The 21922-nt window shown below is 43.7% G+C and overlaps 1 protein-coding gene across 5 annotated transcripts in view; it reads right to left on the reverse strand.

Moving 5' to 3' along the window:
- Positions 1-21922, reverse strand: part of SPK1 (guanyl-nucleotide exchange factor) — a 109587-nt gene that overhangs the window by 45147 nt on the left and 42518 nt on the right. For all 5 annotated transcript variants that reach the window (XM_087682970.1, XM_087682969.1, XM_087682967.1 and 2 more), the window contains one exon: positions 10051-10244. In XM_087682970.1, the coding sequence (XP_087539096.1) occupies positions 10051-10244 (194 nt within the window). The remainder of the gene's footprint in view (positions 1-10050; positions 10245-21922) is intronic.

The following is a 21922-nucleotide window of genomic DNA, read 5'->3' on the forward strand; positions in this document are numbered from 1 at the left end:
CCTACCTCCGTTCTTACCAAAAACCACACACACACACACATGAAGGCGTGTGCACCGAAGGAAGCTTTCTTGCATGCCATCCTCCATGCCGTTTCTATTGCCTCTGTCCTCCTCCATCCTCTATCCACCACGGCAACAATACAAACCCAACAGCTACCAAAAATCCAATCAATTTTAAAGAAGCCACATGAAGTAAGAAGGTTGATTCACCAAACAATATACAATCCCCCACGTTTCCCAAAGGATTCCAATATAAGCCCAACCATTCTAATAGCTCATGCCCTCCAACCAATTAAGTTTCATGTTGACATGGAGCAAGATATCAAAGACAGTGTGGTAGCCATGGGTGCACCATCAATAGCCAACAAATTTGGTGTGTGGTCAACCGCCATTGAAAGTCATGGCTTATAGTGATCAGTGTTTCCTTGGCCTCTTCCTCGGGATATGATCGCTTAGGGGGACAATCCTCAAGATTAGAGCCCTAGGACACTGAGGACCTATCCAAAGGTAGCTTATAGGTTTCTTCATGAGAAAGACACATGAGACTTGAGAGCTATCATAGTCTCAGTTTACACATGGGAGGATCATCAAGGAGAAACCAACACTACCTCAATTTGCATCCACACAAGGGACATTGATTGATCAAGGTATCCAACTTGGCTGATCTAAACGTCCTAGAGCTTTATATTCAGCACTAGTAGTGGAAAAGAAACAATTGCCATTAAAGATTTGATGCTTGGAAAGAGTTGAGAGAAGGGTAAGTCCACCAATCATCACTCTCCAAAGAGACTTTACATTTGAACAGAGTTTTGTTTAGCCGCCCTTCCATCACAATCATTTTCCACCAAGGCTTAGATTTGTGTAGGCCCCAAACAACATTGGCTCTGGTGACCCAACCAATGTTGATCTTTGATCATGAGATGATACACTTAATTAGCCAAAGCCTTTTCAAGCTTTAGCCATCACGCAAGATACCAACGTTACAAAGGAGGATCAGAATCAAGGGCCAGAAAGGGCTCCCTATGCTGCAACACTATTAAAATCTAGCCCACAATATCCCCAAGGGATCCAAATCAACCTCCTAGTTGTGCATAAAGACATCAATACACTGCAGCTTGTCAGGGTGGCATCAGCAACAAAAGTTAAACGTGGATGTGCCAACAAACCCATCAAGAAGAGTTAGCAACCAAATGATCCTCCGCTCAATGTCATTGCACATTCTACAAAACTAGTTTCCATGAGCATACCAATTGATTCACCAAGATCGAGGAAGATGTGGAGAACTCACCACCATTATTAAGGATGTGCCATTGCAAGCCTCAAATGGTGGTATTACCATGCACAAGTCCTTAATCTTCTAGAAAGAAAGGGATAATAAGGACCCAAGGGTGACAATCACTGCACATAGCTCAAAAAAGTGACTAACAAAGAGCCACCATATAAGTCTCAACATCTAGAATTGCTCCTCCTCACATGCTTTTCAAGGTGCAAACATGGCTCCAAGAAATCCAAGAAATACCTGCATGCAGCGAGTCCTTTTTCCATAGCATGAAACAGATATGCCCGGTAAGATCATTCAAGGTAGTGGTAGTAAGAAAGCATAGGTAACATGATAATCTGTGCAACTTTAAGACAAACATGGAATGGCTAGGGCCGAGATTTTCGATAGACAAACTTAGCCTTCAATTTGTGGGAAAGCCATTGCAACAAGTGCTTTGGCTGAATATCAACACCCAAAGGATATCCTAGATGCTTGGTGACATTGCCATAGGATATTAGTATGCGTTGCCACCCCGACTTCTACAAGTCTAATTCCATACAACTAATAAGGGAGGATTTTGAGGCATTAGTATGGAGGCCAGAAGCATGGCCAAAAAGGTTCCAAACATCCAATGCCTTGCCAAAGATTGGCCCTTTCCGCTTTCGAGATCATGAAAGTAATATCAGCCAATGACTAGACCAACAAAGTGTTGACCAAAAGGAAGGGATAAGAGGACCAACTATCCAATATCCACCAAATGGGATAACCTGGTGAGGAATGGATGGGTGGCTTGTTCAGCTAAAACACGCTTTCCAACTGATTAGCATTCTTAAAACAGCCCCAAAACACACTTAATTAATGAAAAACCCTAAAAAGGGGAGCAATCCAAGAGAGTTTCACTGGTGCCCCAAAAACCCTAATTCTTTGGGGCACCCTTCAACACCTATAAATAGATAGGCTGCCCCCATTCAGCCTCATTCCGTATGTGCAAATTTCACACCCTTGAGTGCACATTTCAGCCATCAATCCACACCCACATGGCTGTCGAGCCCCAAAGACTCCTGTCACACCTGTTGCTATTGCGTTTGCTACAATTGTGTAGGCAACAGCTTCTCCACAGCAGGCAACAACTGCCAGCCCTCTTCATCGTCTGTCTAGCTTGCGTTTGGTGCTCTAGGTCCTCCTAAGACCTGTGTTTCTGCATCTTGTCCATCCTACACTCCAACTAGTGGTCAAGGACTTGGGATCCGTCTCCGATGGACGTCACGCTTCGACACACTACTTTGCCCTTGAGTATCTATACACTCTTACATTCATTTGCAATATTCATTCACTTCAGAGTTATGTTCTTCTTTCCCTTCTTCTGTGTTTGAGTTTTGAGTTTTGAGTTTTCCGTTTAGGATTTGAGTTTTGAGTTTTGTGTTTAAGGTTTAAGTTTTGCTTTCTGTGTCTATGTCTGTCTCTTTGTGTTTCTATCATGGCCATACACTCTGTGTTCCCTTAGTGCAAACCCTAGCAATTTTCTTCACATCACCAAGGCAAAAAACTGAGCACTAAAAGGACAACTCTATCCAACTAAGTATGCAAGGTTAAGGACTCAATGACACCACCATTCAGCATAACTCATGAAGAAGCATCAATATTAATGATGTACATCAAATGAGACATACACGGTCCAAAGCCCATGGCATGCATAAGTTCTACAAGAAAAGACTAGTCCAAGTAGTCAAAAGCTTTTTTCCAAACCCACCCCCCCCCCCCCCTCTCTCTCTTTTTTTGTAATGGTCAATTGTATTAATTACAAAAAAAGTACAAGATTACAAGATGCAAGTTGGCTCTAGGCCATCATACTTAAACCAGATACAATAGTCTCCACCAAGACTCTCTAAGACATCACAATCAAAAGTACAAAGACACTAGATGGGCTAGAGGGGATTGAAGAAACTGTAGTGTGCCAAGAACGCAAATCCTGCCAAGGGAGAATATATGCCAACTCAATCATGTCAAGCTGCCAATGAAGAAGTCCTTTCAAGTGGACTATATGATGTTGCACTCCAAACGTTGCATCAAAGGTAAATGCATTCCTCATAGTCCACATGTGCCAACCACCCTAGAAGCATAAAAAATGAAAGAGCACTTTCCTATGAGCCTGCGTAGGATCTAAGAACTTGGGATGTCCAAAGACCCAATCTTTTGGAAGCATCAATAGCCCAACAACTCGAGACCAAATGGCCAATAATAGTGACTAGACCCTCCACACTACGAGGTAAGAAAGGAACCAATGGCAAGAGTTTCTACACGTCTGACAAAACAAACCACCATCATTGGAAATCCACCCCTTCCAGAGTGCAAAGGCAAGAGGAAGAGCATCCACCAACATTCACCAAAAGAAGACCTTGCATTTGAAAGGCATTTCGTTAAGCCAACCTGTCATCACCACAAATTTCCACCATGCTTGACCTTTTTGGAGACCCCAAGTGGTGTTGCCCTTCTAAGCAAGCTAGTCCTTATCACATATAAGCAAGTGGTATATCTAATTGATTGAAGCACAGCACAAATGCAACCGACCATTAATCATCCAATCCTACCAAGGGGCCTCTTGGTCCAAAGGGCCGAGAGGCTACATGGCCCGTAAAGACATCGCAATGGAGTCCCACAAACGACAATAGCCTCTAGGAACACGAAAGTAGCACCTCTCTCTCTTCTTCTTCTTTCGTGAATGAGCGTATATTAATATTGGAATAATTACATCCAGCCTTCAAGCCACCCAAACTGAACGGAAACAAGTCTCATATTTTTTACATCAGACCATCACGTCAACAAAGAAAAAAACACAAATACAACTAAAAGTCTATCAGAAATCCAACTCAAAAATGTCACTCAAAAAGAATAGTTGGAGTGGAGCAAACAATTTCTAGCCAGGGAACAGCAATGTTAGGAAGAACCACATCAGCTGAGACCATAGAGGAGATCTGCCATAATATTAAACCACGAACATGGGCCACATGACCATGCATACCCGATACTTAATCAAAAATGAAGGCAATCCGAGTACGCCAAATATGCCACATGGCTGTCTATCTAAGGAAATGGAAAAGACAAGAATAATCTAAATGCAAAAAAGACGAGGAAATCATCTTTCCCATAATCCACAAACAAACTGATTTCCGGTGCTAAGTTGCAACAAACCACACACTGGAAACAAAACTCCAAATTTGTCTAGCAACAAAGCAAGAGACAAAAAGATGAAGCATTGTTTCATCGCATGTAGTATAGAACACACAACGACCAACAGAGATCTTGCGGCAGTCAAAAGGCACAGCCAATTGAGCTGCATATATCTCAAAGAACTCATTAGAGAGTCCATCCCACCAAAGACTCGTCTTTAGGCAGATGCAACAAAACATCCATCAACCCATCATGTGCTATGTCCATGTCTAAGAGCTGATCTTTGAAAAGATCACAAAACAAGGAAGAGGCTGCTAAGATGATGTCTGAAGCAGATGATTGCGACCGAAGCAAGTTCATAAAATAGTCCCTGCACTTTTTCTTTTTCTTCAGTTTCTTACCTGGCTATTTTTATATTTAGCCTTGGGATACTTTGTCCCAACAGGATCTAATAATCAATAGAATTGTTATTTTCCCCGAACGAAAAGCATACAAGAAATCACCGCCCATGCATGTTGCAGTGTATCCATGCCATTGCATACATCAAGCCATATTTCTTATCAATACAAGGTTTCCGGTTTACGGTATCGTCAAGGTTTTCAATTATTGTAGGGCATGTGCATTAAACCCAGCAGCTCATGATATTTCTCAGCCTTTTTAAAATTTTCTAGGGAGATTGGATGACAAGTTCAAGCCATGGAAGATCACATTTATTAATGCATAGAAGTCTAGCATTAGACCATTATTTGGGACTTGGCATCGCTCCAGTAACTTGTTCCAGAATTTCAGCTATGTAATTGAAGTCGCCTATCACAAACCCTTGAAAAGGGACCCAGCTCCTGCCATCGCGTGCGCTGCGCTCCACCCCCGCCATCGTACCTACTCCCCCCCCCCCCTCGTCGACTGCCCCGCCCCAACTCTCTCCCCCCGTGACACTGTGTTCTCCGCCCTCCCGCTCACTTTCTACTCCACCACTACCCAGCCTACCCCCCCCCCCACCGCGCATACTAGCCGCATACGCCTCACCCCGCCTTCTATCCCGCCCACTCCCTCCGCCGCCTTCTGCTCGATCCCCCTAGCATTACCTCCACCTCACTCGCCCCCACCTACAATCCCCCCCTCGCCAACTCTCCCCCACCCTATTCACCCGCTTGCTATCTCGCACCAGCCTCCCCCCCCCCCCCGGGCCCTGCCTCCTCCACCCTAATTCCCCGCCTCTCCCGTCTTGCCGCCCCGTCCGTCAGGCCCAATACCCGCGTTGTGCCCGTTGAGAGCTGGCGTTCAGTGGTGTCCAACACCCCCTCGCCTCCCCTCTAGTTGCTCCCTCTCTCTGCAGCAAACCCCCCCCCCCCCCCCCCCCGGGTAGCACAGCAATGAGATTTGTAGGTTCTCAATAGGAACATGCAATGGAAACCTTTTGGTCAACAGATGCTGGTGCATTCTACGAGTGCCCCCCAGTCAAACACCTTGCGCATCATCCTCTCTGAGGAACAGCTCTTAGCCGTCCATGCCATAGAGCTGGAGCTGAAAGAAAGAGCGATCTTTGCTCAGCAAGTCGTAGGACACTCCCCATCTAGGACCCAACTTCGAGATTGGCTTCACTCCACGCTGCGCGTTGGCACAGTGCAGATCGTGGAGGTGGTTCTCAAGGGTCAAGGGATCTTCATGGTACAACTTACCTCGGCAGATGCAACCCGTGAGCTAGTGGATAGCTCACCCCATGCTTCCACCAAGGGGGCCATCTACATGGTTCCCTGGTACAGTGGCTTCACAGTGGAGGCATTCGCACTCCACAACAGATTCCTTAAACATCCGGTCACCCTACTCTTCCTTGGACTAGTGGTAGAGTATCGCCAGTTAGTGGAGGACTTTGGACAGCTCTTCTGCATTGTCCTTCCCGCCTAATTCGCGGACGCAGTGACAACCGCAAGAGTCCCAAAGGTACGGTTGGGAGTGAAAGAGACAAAGAATATACCACAATTTTTGGAGATAGAGGCAGGCAGACCCTCTTTCAGGCAGCAGGTTATTGTGACTAGGCAACCAGGGCAATGCCTACATTGCCATGACTTTGAGCATCATGCAGCAGATTGCACATGCTTCAGAGCCACGGCGCCTTCGCTAACAAGCCCGCAAGTGGGCACTGAAGGCTTTACATAGGTCCAAAGACGACAAAGAGGGAGACCGTAGGGGGAGCCACAGTCAGCCCCTCAAACACAGCCAAGGAAACAAGGAGCAAGAGGGCGAGCGTCGTCCCCCCCCCGGTAGAGAACCACGCAGTCCCCCGCTCCTGGCCCCACCCGGCAGGACACCAAGCCTCCATATCCACCTCCCACGAAGGCATCATAGGCCACCTCATCCGAGGGCCCACATTCCCCACACCCACCCCCCAACCCTTCTCCGCACATTTCCCCCCCTACCCTAGTCCACAACTCCCCCCCCCCTCCAAAGCCACTCGCCCCCCCCAAACACCCGCCTTGCGCCTCCGACCACCCCACCATCCCTCGATCCTCCCCCTCCCCACCATCTCCCCCGCTGATCAGTCCCCCTAACTCCCACCCACCAGTACAGGTGACCCCCCCCCCCCCCAACCCATCTCCCCCTCCCCACGCAACCACCAACTCATTTGTCCATGCCGCTCATCACACTTTCCCAAGACAAGCGCAACTGCCACCGCAAGACTTCTTTCGCAGTGGTCCGTGGTCCTACTTGAGAGTTGTGGAGAGCGGAGAGTTTCCCCTACGTGTGGAGGTGGAAATCTTCGTGGCACACAGGTCAAGGAGCGGCAAGTTCCATCTACTAGCACCACCGGATGGACCAAACTATGCTTTTTTCCTTTAGATCTCTCATACAGGAGATTGGACGATGACGCAGATAGAGGACGAGGTGAAGAGTCACGTCGCAGACCACATCTCCTAGTAAATGGGAGAAAGAGAACTAGCACTCTTTTCCCAACAGTGGCGAGGTTGCATGATGGACATTAACTGGTGGGCTAGGGCCAAGATCCCACATCTAAGCATTATCTTCCGAACCCCTCCGCAGTGGAGAGCCCCGATGAATGTGATCAAGTGACCCTTGGCACAAGCGGCCCGTTTCTACCAGTGTACAGAGTCGCGTCTCTTAGCGTGGCTGATAGATGCCTTGGTGGTACCACCAAGTACATCTATCACCCCCATGGTCCACCTGAGGGCCACCATAGGGGAATGGAGTTCACTGTTCAGGCCTGCAGCAAAGCGTATCCGCATACCCCATAGTTATTCTTCTTCGTCAACAGCTTCCACACCGAACAGATGCCTATTCGGTCAATCACAGGTTTCCCAATGAGTTTACATCTTGCATCCTAGAATGTGAACAGCCTCCACTACAGTGGGGCACATTGTTCCAAGAAGTTGATAGTTTGGTAGGAGGACAAGCTCACTCTTGCCCAGGCCCATCGGGTAGGGAAGGTACTCCCAGGCAGTTCACACACTTACTGGGAGCATCCCATTGGTGCCCACAGCAAGAGTGAAGGCATATGCACCTCTTTTGGCCCGAGACTCACCGCCTGTGTACGGAACCACGGGACGATTGTAGCAAGGAGGGGTCTATGGATCAAATTGGATATTGGGAACTCGTGCCTTGGAGTCCTCAATGTCTATGCCCCCACCAAGGTTAGGGCACGCAACAGATTCAGGCTGGAGATCACAGCAGGACTCCCAAAGGTGGACTCTTGGATTGTTGGAGGAGACTTCAACAACCTGGAGGCCTTAGAGGACCAGCACGGCAAAGGCAGAAACTACCAGGGCATGGCTGGGAAGAAACAGGAGGCATGGCAAGTCTTTCTACTAGCAGTAGGAGAATGCGATGCATGGAGAGACCCAGCCTTCCACAAGAGGGAGAGATCGCTAGACTTCTCTTGGGGATACATGCCGCTAGGGGTCATTTTGCTGGAGTGGCTCGACAGGTTTTATGTGGGAGACTGGAGATGCTCTCGCGGAGAACAACTAGGGTAATTGACTAGCACCACTTTATCTGATCATTGCCCGGTTCTCCTGACACTCGATGCCCCAGCCTTTGCCCTAGACACACAATCCTGTCGGATCCTTGACTTGATCTACAAGAGGGAGGAGGTGAAGAGACAAATTGAGCAGCTCTGGACTAGGCAGTGGAGCAAAAGGGATCTGATCGCAGAGGAGGTTGCAAAGATCCTAGCCGAGTCAAGCAGTATCTGCCAGGAGGCAACCCTACACGCCAAGCAGTAGAGTTGGGAGGAGAGAGCACTCCGACGAGACCCAGCAGCCACGCAGAGAATAGTACAGGAGGCGCCACGAAACCCCATTCTCCACGCATAGAAGGGGCATGCACGAGCAGCCCTCGCCAGCCTAGAGGACAGGCGCTCGAAGTTTTCCTTCCACACCTCAACAACCTTTTGGACTACATAGAGGACGTCGACCTGATGCTGGAGAGAGTGAGACTAGCTCTCGAGGTGTTTTGCACTACAGCGGAAACGAAAATTAATTGGTGAAAGTCGATTGGTTTCCTTACGGACCCGGACTCTAGCACGAAGTGGAGCATCCACTTGGGATTTAGATGGGTGTGCAGAGGGCAGACCGTCCGTTACCTAGGGTTCCACGTGGAACTCAACATCACTCCTGCCCAACAGTTTCTTCTAGTCCTCGACTCTATTTGACGGAAGCTGATCTACAAGAGTATTGCTCGCCTTTCCCTAGCAGGCGGAGCCCTAGTGGTTAACCAGGTCCTGCTAGCGACGGCTTGGTACATCGCCTCATGTTCCTGCTTTTCCTCGTCAAGTGTAGTTCAACTTCGCCACCTAGTGCAAAATTTTCTCTGGGCCGAGTCAAACAGTTCCAGGGACTCTCGGGCCAAGGTGGCGTGGGCGACCATCATCCAGAATCGGTCAGAGGGAGGGCTTGGGATCATAGATCCAGAGTATCAGAATCTGGCCCTTTTGGGCAAGCTAGTAGTCCACGGTCTCACACCAAGAGAGCAGACTTGGAAGGTCCTATTGCAAGAGGGTCTCCAGAAGTGTAGACCTAGACTTGGCAGTGACTGGAGGTCGTCCTCACAATGTCATGCCACATGGCATATCAGGGTATCTAGACTTGAGATGTGTTGTTGCTCCATAGCCTCAGTGCAGCTCACTATCCAAATCTACAAAGCAACAACTTACCAATGAGCTTGCATCCCCAGCAATGTCATACGTAGCACTGTCTCAGAAAAGTCCAAAGTCTCAAGAACTGCTGAGCCTGTACCTAATTTTCTCCCATGATCTTAATTTGATAAATAAACCTTGCAGTCAATCACACAGTGTGACCACAAAAGTTTGACTCATAGACTAGGAGGAAAAATGTTAATACTCTTTTTTGCTAGTGTCTCTATGGATATACATTCCCCTGATATATTAATGTTGCAAAGTTTGTCCTTCCAACCTCGTTTGATCCAAATATAAGCAAACAATAATGCAATCTACTGGTTACGAAATAACAAAAGTATTGTTAACACAATCCCAAGCATGCGCACATATCTTCCATCCATAGCAACTACACAGATTAGTATTGGCAATCCTACTTGTCATGTTGATGTTTTACAAAACTTTTGAGGTTCCAGGTTTGAGACAAACTTACCAGCTCAAAGACTTGCCGTGGATCAATAACTGATAGCAAATCATGGCAAAAGAATCCCAAACTACTATTTAGACGTTTGGCCAAACCTAATCCCTTCTTACAACGTTCATGCACTTCAGTAAGCAAGCAATCATATAGCTGACCTACACAACGGAATACCCCTTCTTTCAGAGGCAAGGGTGGCACATCCTCTCCTGCAGGTGGGAGGAAAAAGAAAAACATAACAGTCAAATATAAACAGCATATTGCGAACAATTCACAATGGGAACTGGAAGAATATAACAAGTTTACTAGCATGAAACTCTGAGGTGAAGAGATTCCAAGATATGAGTGTACAATAATCTAAATGCATACAAGGGAGTAGACAAATAAAAAGTATCATGAAAAATAATCTAGACTACTAGCACGGCATCAGACAGTCAGAGACGGTAAAAAAAAGCATGATAATTTGCCATTCCTTCATATAGTTGTGTTCTTCTTTGAATATTTTCTTCCAAATATTAATTTTGCATTTTCCCTCAATGGAATTCCAGATATGAACAAACCTAGAAATTTAACAACCCGTGTGTTTTCACAATTTCCACATGTAATAACTGCTAAAATCAGGTATCTAAAAATATGGTCTAGGACTTCACAAAAGTTGGATAATATTGAAGTATGAGATAATGTCAGATGAAACTATCTTCACAGTACGGAATTTTCTGCAGGTCTGAACAAGCAGCAAACAGTCCTCACTCGAGTTTTGGGGACTTTGATGTCAATATTCTACACATTCAGATGTCCATCCCTTAAGTAAAATGCAATACATAAATCCTTGCCATGTATAAAGTAAAAATCCGCCTTAATTTGCAAGCAATGCACACTCATCCAATGCATCAATAATCATGCATGCCTTAGTGACCCAACCAAGTGCTTAAATAGTCATGCCTGTGCCTAAACATATCATACATTCATCAATCTCTATAGTTTCCATCCTGCCCATCTTCGTAGCATGAGGCGACCTTCCACCTTTCCAATATAATGTATCTGTCTACCACCACTCAGGGCTTACAGTACAATCTTCATTGCTTGAGGCTTATCGTCTGTCTACTACCTCACAAAATGTTAAGACTTTAGTCTTCCACTATATAGGCCAGGACTCTAGGCCTGCCACCACATTGGTTAAGAAAATTATCCTTCACTGTAAATGTAAATGGATTGCACTGTAAAATGCAACATAAATCAGCAAACATCAACTCTCCTTTCCTTTTCAAAGAGAAGAGTATGCTCATAACCCCTCATAAACAATCCATCAAGTAAAACACAAAGCACAAAATAAGCCCTACAAAGGGCTACTGCATACATCATAAAAACAGTGCTTGGCTGGTCTGGTGCATGGTAATGCCAAACCATATGTGACAAAAAGTGAAAGAAGGTCCCACATAAATTCATCTCTCCTCATCATAGGCTCAAAATCACCATGCAGTGTTTCCCATCTCCCACACGGAGAGTGAATAACCTCTGTGCACCAGCTAGAGAGTCTATACAGGAAACGTGTCAAGTAAATTAACAACACACCTTCACCTTGTGGGCCAAATAAGCCAAGCAATAATGCTGGCAATCAGCTCCCATCCCTGACAGTAAGCAAACTCCCCTGACATATCCATCCCCAAAACATTGGCTAGGGTTAGGGTTTAAAAGAAAACCATTTGACAAGCTCAAACCTACTACCCTCATAGATCCGGGATGTCCTCAACTACAAAGGCATATATAACTGGCACAAGGACATGAGACTGATATTTTGACTCCTTCCATCCATTTTGCATCCCTAGATCGATAGGTTTGAAATGTGAACAATATTTACAAGTTTTGAAGCCATTGTGTCTCCATGATTCCTTAGAAAAGTAAATTTCTTGTATTGGAGAATTTTAATGGTCTTCTTGATTTCAAGTGAGCCCTCAATGGCTAGCTCTTCTTCAACCTTGCCATGAAAGGGTTTAAGTAAACAGATAGAAAGCATAACAAATGCAGCAATGAGATGGTAACAAGGCAAACCACCACATGTCAACCTTCTGGCTAATCCTTAATCCATTCCTTAAATGCACTTTCTGAAACTTTTCAAGAACCCATTTTCTTTCGGCATAATCAGCTGGTCTTCAGTGTTTATTGGCAATAAACCTTGCATTCATCATCATAACAGCTATTTTATGAAAATATCTATTTTGGCTCTTGTTCAAATAATACAAGGTACATGAAAAAGTAACAAAAGCAACTCCTTGTAAGATGGACTTTATCATATATATGCAGGAGGGCAAGGTAAGTAAGTAGGATCAAATCTAACTCCTGAAGCCTCCTCCAAATTTTATATATACATATATTCCCAGGTGAGTTACCATCTATTCTATTTCAGATGCCATCTCTTGCTTGTGAGGTCCGTTAGAGTCTGACAAACACATTAGACCCCCAACATGTGTTCCTGTCATGCATTTGTTGTGTGCTGTTTTCCAGGCAATTCAATTTAGATTCTTCAGCATTCAGACACATTTCCAGGCAGCATTTTGCACCTGTGAGCTGGGCGGCACTTTCCCACTGCAAGGCAGAATTTTGGCAGAGGCAGGCAGCAATCGGCCCATTTTGGTCAGTTAGGAGCAGACTGGCCCTCATGGGCAGCAGGTCAGCCAGTTTCCACTCCTTCCACCTATAAGGATGTACAAAGTATCTCCATGCTCCAAAGATACAAACAAAGGTCTAGAACCTAGTGGGGGTTTCGAGGCAAGTGGAGTTAGAGGCAGAGTTTCCATGTCCTTATTGGTGAATTGTAGTATTGTTTCACCTATGATGGATGCAATGGATGGAGGAGGGTGACTTGACATATCATCCTCAATGTTGCACATACCTTGACCTGTTTTAGTCAGAGCCGACTTTGGATTGGGCTCCTTCAAGTTTAGTAGAGCATAGAAGGTCCAAAGTATTGCTTGATAATCAACGGGGAGATTGCACCTCCTTTTCCCTATTGGTGGACAGCTTGATTATGTAGTGGACCTTGAATGTACTTGGTTTGCATCCAGGCCTTTGTATGCTGATCATATTTCTACCATTGGGATCACTATTCAATGTACTAGTCACTTTGAGTTGGTATGTAGGTGTGTATTGTTTGCACCTAGACTCTAAAACTACATACATTTGCAATGTTGCTAGCATGCATGGAATACATGGTATGTATATTTGGAAGCGATGTACATTTGCAAGGCATGTATGGGATACATGTACGGTATGCATTGTACATTTGCACATGACACAAGAGAAGTACAATTGCATAAGTTACATGCGGTTTGCAGTTGATGTATGTTATAACGTGGTACATCATTGCTATGAGGTGTTGTTTCTGCTCAATTCGTGCATTACTTTAACTTGGTGGTCAAAATAATGTTGGGTTTTGGCATGTCGATGCATCCCTTATGGTTCTGACAATGATTAAGATTCATGTGTGTGGATTTTAACTAGTTTACGTGGCTGCAAATTTCAGACATGAAGAAGGCATGAGCATGATTAAGCAATAGGTGCCCATGTTTGACTATGATGCTAGCATGTGCTTCTAATAGTGGCAACAACTTGCTTTTAACAAATAGCAATGCAATCGAGGGCAATTGCAAAAACTTCAAGGGAGAGGTCTATCACAAGGACATGAAAGCTTTATGCTTTGCTCACTATTTGATTAAGTATTAATCAAATGTGCAAATGTGAGGGTGAACATGTGATATGCAAGTTAGTTATTTCACAATAAAGAGCCAAGGACCCTAAGAAATCAGTGAGAATCAAAGGCAAAAGTTGTGATAAGTTATCCTTGATACGTACCACGTGCTACCCGGTTATAGGTTTTTGGCCTAGATCATTTTAGTAGCCATTAACGTCAATGGTGACCAATAAAAGCTAGTTCAGGGACCAATAAATGCCCACACATACTTCAATGACAAATTGGCATAGCCAATTTAATTCTTGGTTGATATAGTTAATTTTCTAAGCAATAATTAATCAATAAATTGATTTTCAAAATTAATATTTTAAATTTTAATTTAATTGGGCTGAAATTTGCAAAAAAATGTAGTCAGAAGGCTGCCACTTAGCAAAACTTGCCAATGCAAGTGAAAGAAAGGCTATTAAAGGCTAGTCGAGCCTCATTCCAATGTGGTGGAGGTTGAAAGAGAAGGGAAAAGAGCTACTATTGCAATTTACCGACCATTGGTGATCAGCCCTGCCATTGGAGGTTGTCAAAGAGCTACCCCAACTGATTAGGAGGCCATTGGGGGCAAGTGACAACCCACGTAGGCTGTCTCTCACGAGGACGTTAAAATTTGATGCTTTGCTTATGTTTAATTGACAGTGCAAGCTACTTCTTCACAGTTGAAGGCCGAAGGACCCTGTGAAAAAGATGGGTGTCAAAGGCAAAAGTTGTAACAAGTTACATTTATTAGATTCTAGGTGAATTTTGGTGTCAGTTTGCCCCTAGGACCATTAATTGGCCATTAAGTGTCAGTGGTGACACTACGAACTAGGTATTAATTAATGGATTAATGCTTGTCCAAGGGTCAATTAATGGATGGAATCACTTTGGGTTGCAAATGGCCTAGCCAATTAATTTTCGGATGGGCAAGGTCAATTTTCTGGGCATGGATTAAGGGCTGAATTAATTTTCAGAATTAATTAATTCTGAAAATTAATTAAATGGCTGGAAATTGCTGAAAATGGATTAAGAAAGCTGCCACTTGGCAAAACTTTCCCATGCAAGTGGGGGAAAGGTTAAATAGGGCTGAAGGGAGAGGGAAATCTCGTTTTTTCATTTTGGAGCTGTTGGAACGAGGTGTTGGACTGTTGCTGCCAGCTTTTGGGGTCATTTCCCAGCCATTGGAGACCATTTTGGTGATGGAGATTGCATATTCTTGACCTTGGGAAGCTGACAATTGCTTGCTGATGCACTTTCTCTTGAAGATCACAGTCTCTGATACTCCTATTGTTGTTGGTACATCCGTTTGGGGCTAGTACAGCAAGGCAGCAACTGATTTTGATCTGTTCTTCACGACAAATCTCAAAATTCTCTCTCTTTACAGCATTCTCTCATCTCCTTCAGCCTATGCTCAGCCATTCTTAGCAATTCTCAGCCATTTGGAGGAGATTTCAACCATTTTTGGTAGGCTGATCTGTAATTTCTGCAGTAAAACCTAATTTACAGCGGAAATTAGAGTTTAGCAACAACCTTGGGATCCGTGCCAGAGATTGAAAGCTCAAGGGATTGAAATCAACGGCTGATAATTGAAGATTATCAAGGGAATTCAGGAGCCAGCCCATCCCAAATTGATTTGGGGCAGCATTTGGCCAACGAAGGGTCAAATTGGAGAAGAAGAAGTCTTGGGTGAATCAAGGGGCAAATGGCCCAAAAGGCTTGCTGGTCATTTATGACAACAAGAGCAATTGGTTAGCAGGAGGAGATTGAAGAATCTCGAGTTGTACTCCTTCCAATTGAATGAAAGCTAAAGAAAAACCGCAAGGGGCGTCAATTTTGGGGCCAACAGGGTGTCTACTATCCAAGAATGTTATGGTAAAGTGAGCATTTCAGTTTATGTTCATTTGCTGATTGTTGTAATTAACTCTTCGATCAGGTTATCACCACCCATTCCAAGAAGGAAGGCTGGTTTCACTGTCCGTATGCAGGTGACAGCAATTTTGGGGTTCACAAGTGCAAGCAACTCCATGTGGGCCTCCTATTGATGGTGGGCTGCAGTTAATCAGCCATTCACAGCAGGGCAGCATTAAATTTCAGTAAATTTTGGCAATGAAACTCTCAAATTTCTCTCTCCAACTTCCTCCCTATTCTCTTAGCCAATTCACAGCTTCTCTCAAGTGGTCTCAGTCAAATTCAGTCCCAAGAGTGTGCAATTTAAGAATATCTATTGCTAGCAAAAATTAGAATTGACTAGCCACCCTGGCAAAGTGCCCAAAAATGGGGGCCTAGAACTTCAAATTCAGCAACTAAAATATCGGGATTTCAGAGAATTTCAAGAGGCCAACCAAGCAACACTAAGTATGGGGCAGAATTTGTCATCTAAGGAGCAGATTGAAGGCCAATCCCCAAGCAAACCAAGGGGCAAATTGGTTTAAAGGCTTATTAGTTGCTATGAACAACAAGATGTATATAAGTTTCAAGAGATCATGCTAAATCTCACTGTACTTCGACCTTTGGCAATACAAGTTAAAGAAATACTAAAAGAGGTGCCACTTTTGGGGCCAACTGGGTGTTCAATGTCCAAGATTAACTGGGAACATTTGTATTTTCAGTTTATGTGAATTTTATACTTGCTGTAATTAGTGCTTAATCAAGCTCTTTACCACCCTATCTGAGAAGGAAGGCCGGTTTCAGTGTTCCGATGTCTCGAGCTCTCTATCACTATTGGAATATCTGTCCATCTACTTGTTTCTATCCTCAAATGATGGGAGGAGATGTGCATCTGCTGTCAAGCAGCTGCCCACATACCATGGCAGAGGTACATATCATTCTCAAAGAGTTGTAGAAAGTGGCTCCAGTAAAACTCCACCTTTGGTCCTCGACGAAGAGGTAGCTAGATCCAAGTCCTCTCTATCTCAACTCTTAGAACATCGACCTTGATGACTAAATGCAGCTCAGATCAACTGAGGGAGAGTGTAGGACAACCTAAGCTATAGTCAAAGGGCAGGAGACAATTAACATCTAGACCATGTAAGCCCATCCAATGATCCAAGTCGCCATCTATGAGTATCAACATTTCTACTCACGCACCTCAACTAGTTGTCTAGAGGAAGTCCAAGCTAATCTAGGGTATCTGAGGCATACGAGCTCCCATACCATGTGTAAGAAAGTCATTGCTCTAAAGAGTGCCTCCACAACCATAGATGCTACACCAAACTTTGATGTAGTGATAGGGAGTAGGGTGGAGAGATAAGTCCTAATCAAGTGTGATATCACCATCACCAATGGCCTCCCTATGCAATCCAACCATCATAATGGTCTCTCTCTAGGCCAATTTAAACCAAGCCTTCACTACCACCCTCAATGAAAATCTCAAGCCAAAGAAAGTGAGTCGTAAGTATACATATTCTCTCACATGCTCCACTACATCTTCCCCAAATGTAAGGTGATACATAGATTGGGTCACCCATGTTGCAAAAGTGCCGAACACCATGACTTTGGTTTTTCCAAGATTCACTATGAGATCTCTATCTCCACAAAAGGTATATAATGTATCCAAGTGATGTTGCAAGCCCTCCAATGAGTCAGAAATGAGTACAATATCATCAACACATAGTAGTATCAGTGTTAACACTCCAACTAGGCTAGCTCTTGCTCCGCCTTCCCTAACAATGTAGTCAAGCACCTCATCTATGTCTGGTCCAAATAAAGCATGCAAAAGTGGGCATCCTTGTTTTACTCCTATGGTGTTGTCAATCCTCTTAGACATCTCTCTAGTTGTGTGCATATGGCTTGTGACTCTCTCATAGAAAGCATAAATGCCCCATTGCATACGCTTTGGTACTCCAATCTCTTGCAATCTTTACACAAAACCTACTTGAGGTACTATGTCAACAATCAAATGCTTGATAGAAATCCACAAAACAACAATAAATCCACTTGTTTCAAGGCCAACACTCCTCAATGATCACCCTAAGTATAAAGATATGATCCAATGTGATGCATCCATGTTTAAAACTAGTATGCCCTTGTGTTCTCCTACCCTACATCTCTATCGCTCATACTCCAATACCAAGCCATATATCTTAGACAATGTGTGGCCAATCATGATGGTCCTATAGTTATTAGGGGGCCAGAGGGTCGCCACTCTTTATTAAAGAGTGGAACTATATTATGTTTCAACTATATTTCAAGAAATCCCTCAATTACTACTCTCTTGAACAAACATGTCAATATGGGTGCCAAGGTGTCACATGCATACGAAAAGTGCTTTGCTACTAGACCGTCCTCATCCTGTACCCTCCCATTCTATAGTCTTTAAATTGCCTCTCTAACTATCTTATTAGTGAAAAAGGGCCACCATGTTGGCCTATGGGCCTCTGGCGGTTGAATGAGTGTATGTCCTAGTATATCATATAATTGTCTCTCATCATGGAGACAAATATTAGGTGATGTAATCTGTACAAGGGGTTGTCTCTCACCAAACATTCTCTGTGCTATTTTGCTATCTCGTCCCAAAAATAGTTTGTATATCTTTGTTACAATTTTTGCCAAGTAGTCTCGCTTCTTCCACACAAGGCATCTAAAGAGTGTCCTTGTTTCGCAATACATCCAAGTGCTCGAAGCAATCTCTCTCTTTAGGCGTGTACGAGTGACCCTGCATTCATTATCATACCAACCATTTTAGGAAGCCATAGGGCGTGGGGGTTTGCATAGCGGTAAGGTGTGTGCAAGTGCGTATATAGCTTAACTGTATAGGGGCTATACCAAATCTCTTGTATATTCTTCTAAGGATCTGCTCAAATCTAGCACCCGTAATCCGTAATTAAGAGAGAGACAGAGAGAGAGAGAGAGAGAGAAGAAAAGCATCCATGCTAGTTGAAGAAATAGAGCTCAATCAAGAGAATACGAAGCTACTATAGAATCAGTATCAACCAAGTCGCCAACTCAATTAAGACAGTTGGATGCTTGTGTTTGTCCTAACAAAATATGAAGCCCAACATGTAAGTTGTCGTAAGACATGTATTTTTGAAACCTCACTTACCATGTGGATTAATTTTTAATCACATGGTTAAGTAAATGTTCCACATGTGAGATGTAACTGGGATTAGAGTAAATTTACGGGTCCAAGACCTGAGGAAATCATAGGATATCAAAGGAAAAAGTTGCTATAAGTTATGATGCACAGGTACTTGGTGCTATCTGGTGTCAGTTCTTCGCCTAGGTCATTCATTTGGCCATAAGTGTCAATTGGTGACACTAGAGAAGTGGCATTTAATGGTATCTAACGTCAATCTGATGGTCAAAGATGACACAAAGACACTCAATAATGGAAGTTGCCTAGCCAATTTAATAATTGGCCAATCAAATTATTTTTCAAGACACGAAAATAATTATTAGATTAATTTTCAGTATTTAAAGACTGAAAATTAATATTTAAATATAGATAATGCTAGAAAAACCATTTGAGAAGGTTGTTACTTTTCAAAAATGTCCATGCAAGATTGAAAATCGTCTTTAGAGGCTGGAGAGAGGCATTTATAGGGTATTCAGCCCGCAAGAGAGAGGGAGGAGATGTTGCTAGTCTTATTTGCAGCCATTAGAGGACCTTCTAAGGCAGCCAGGGTCAAGAGAAAAACAAAATCCTAATCTGTAACAAAAATTAGAGTTTACCAAGAGCCTTGGAAAGCGTGCCAAAAATTGGAAGTTCCAAGACTTGGATTTAACAGGGCTGAAGCTGTTTTTAGCCTATTCAAGTGGAGCGACTAACAAATAATTGAATTTGGGGCATTTTTCCATCTCCATCAAAGCGGGTGAAGGCCAATTGATTGTCCGAATCAAGGGGCAAGTCAGATTAAAGACTTGCTTGTCATTTTGAACAGCAAGGGGAGTTGGAATACCAAAAGGGATTGGGAGAATCCCATTGTACATCAACTTCTTCTTCAATTAAGTTAAATAAATACCAAAAGGGGGTGCCAGTTTTGGGGCCAACAAGGTGTCCAATGTCTAAGATTATATGATAAATGTACTTTTCAATTTTATGAATTTGTTAATTGCTGTAAATAGTGCTTAATCAAGTTATATACCACCCTATCCGAGGAGGAAGGCTGGTTACATAAGTACTAGAAGATACCTAAACAAGCATACCCATGTTTTCATATTAAGATGCACAAGGAGCTATGACTAGAAGAAAATATGACACTAGTCTAGAGATGTATTACCCTAAAACACCTTAGATGTGCTAGACGCATCTAGCCCAAGGATAGGGCCATCATTGCAAAAGTCCTTTACACAAGACTCAAAGGAAATCCAAACAAGGAACATCTTTACATAAGACTCTACCAAGGGAAAAGCCACACAAATCATAGACATATCATGAGTCCCCGTATGGGTGACTAGATGGCAATAACGTCCAATGCAATGTATGAAGATATCCTAGGATATGCACAGAGAAAACACATAATATATGAACACTAGAACATAATGAACTTTTATTTTTAAAAATTTAAGAGTAAAATGCGGAAAGAGGGAAGATATATGATGAATGCAGAAGTGTTGGAAATGATGTCCAGCAGCTGACTCAACTCCATCTAAAGAAAACCACAGCAGCTTAGTGCCATATGGCAGGCTGAAGCCAACAGCAAGTGGAATTGAAAACCCAGTTGATCTGATGATTTAGAGCAGCTAACAACAGCAGCAGGAACCTCCATGTAGGCTGACAGCAGCCAGGTAGATGTAGGCAGCAAGCTGGCAGTAACGGTAACACCTCCACAATGTTGGACAGCAGCACCAAGAGCAAGGCAGCAGCTTCAACCTTGAGAGGGGAAGCCTCCATGCCAGTCCAAGAAATAAGGGCTTGACCAAGATAGGATATGGAGCCACCATCAAAGATCCAGTAGACCACATCTCTATCCCAGTCAAGACCACTGCATACCTATAATGTAAGTCCTTAATTGAAATACAAAAACGAGTATGTAGGTACCAGAAAAGTCCAAAACATGTACATTGAGAATTAGATACACAATCGGAAGCAATATAGACAACTAATGAGCACAATTAGAAGCAATATAGACAACTGGTGAACATTGAATGAAATGAGTAGGAGAATAAAAAATGCATCAACTCAATGAATTGAGAAAAGGGCTATGGAATGCAGATACCAAAGCATGAGACATAAGAACAAGCCACGTGAGCTAAGGGTGACTAGATGAGCACCTCTAGTCTAACTCAATCTACAAGAAGCAAACAAGCAATGAGTGTAAAGGAGTTGGAGAGGAGACTCATATACATAGTACAAGAAACGAGACCTGAGAGCCACAAATAGGCAGCCCAACAACCCACTCACTCATCCTCATGAATGCCTTGTAAAAGCCTAGATGAAATATATAAAACGAATGCCCTCTCCCAAATCATGGGTAACAAGTACCACAATATATGCAATGATGGGGAACAAGAAGCCTCTAAGAATAATGACAACATACTATACCACAAGAATGATTTGCCAAAAACCTATATCACCATCATATATATAAAATACCAATCAGATATGACCACGGATATCCAAGCAATGGCTAAAGAAGCCACCACCACGAAGGTGCCTTGAAAAGACACATATTGATCTCAACCATACCAATCCCTAACCACACTTAGTAGACATAGTTAAATCTTTGCATATCACCAACTATCTTCACAAAAAGCACATCATGACCATGGACTCCTTGCCTTTCAAGGAAACCACCAAAGGAGCCCCTCGTGTGAGAATAAACTATGGGCAAACACCACTCTATGGGCAAACACCACTCTATGTCTCACCTCCCATCATGAACCTAATGTTGAGCTAAAAAATACATCATAAACTGATTGGCTCTTTAAAACATCCCCAAAATATGTACATTACTTATAGTTCTATTAAATAGTGTGCAGTCCTAGAGTGTGCTTGTGTCGCATAAGCCAAAACCCTAATTTGGGAGGATCCAATCATCCATAAATAGACACACTACCCACCACTCATTCTTATCCCTCGTTTTCCAGTCCACACCATCAGCTCTCTTGCTGCCCTGTCCTTTCCAGCGCCTAGCACCTAATACCAGCTATCACCAGCCACTTGGCACCCTCTTCCAAGCTATGTTTGCTACACACTACTGACATAGTCAACTGTCATCTGCTACTATCTCT

The sequence above is a fragment of the Lygodium microphyllum genome, chromosome 8 (assembly GCF_053477565.2).
Source record: "Lygodium microphyllum isolate KBCC chromosome 8, Lygodium_microphyllum_v1.1.10, whole genome shotgun sequence".
NCBI classification, from domain to species: domain Eukaryota; kingdom Viridiplantae; phylum Streptophyta; class Polypodiopsida; order Schizaeales; family Lygodiaceae; genus Lygodium; species Lygodium microphyllum.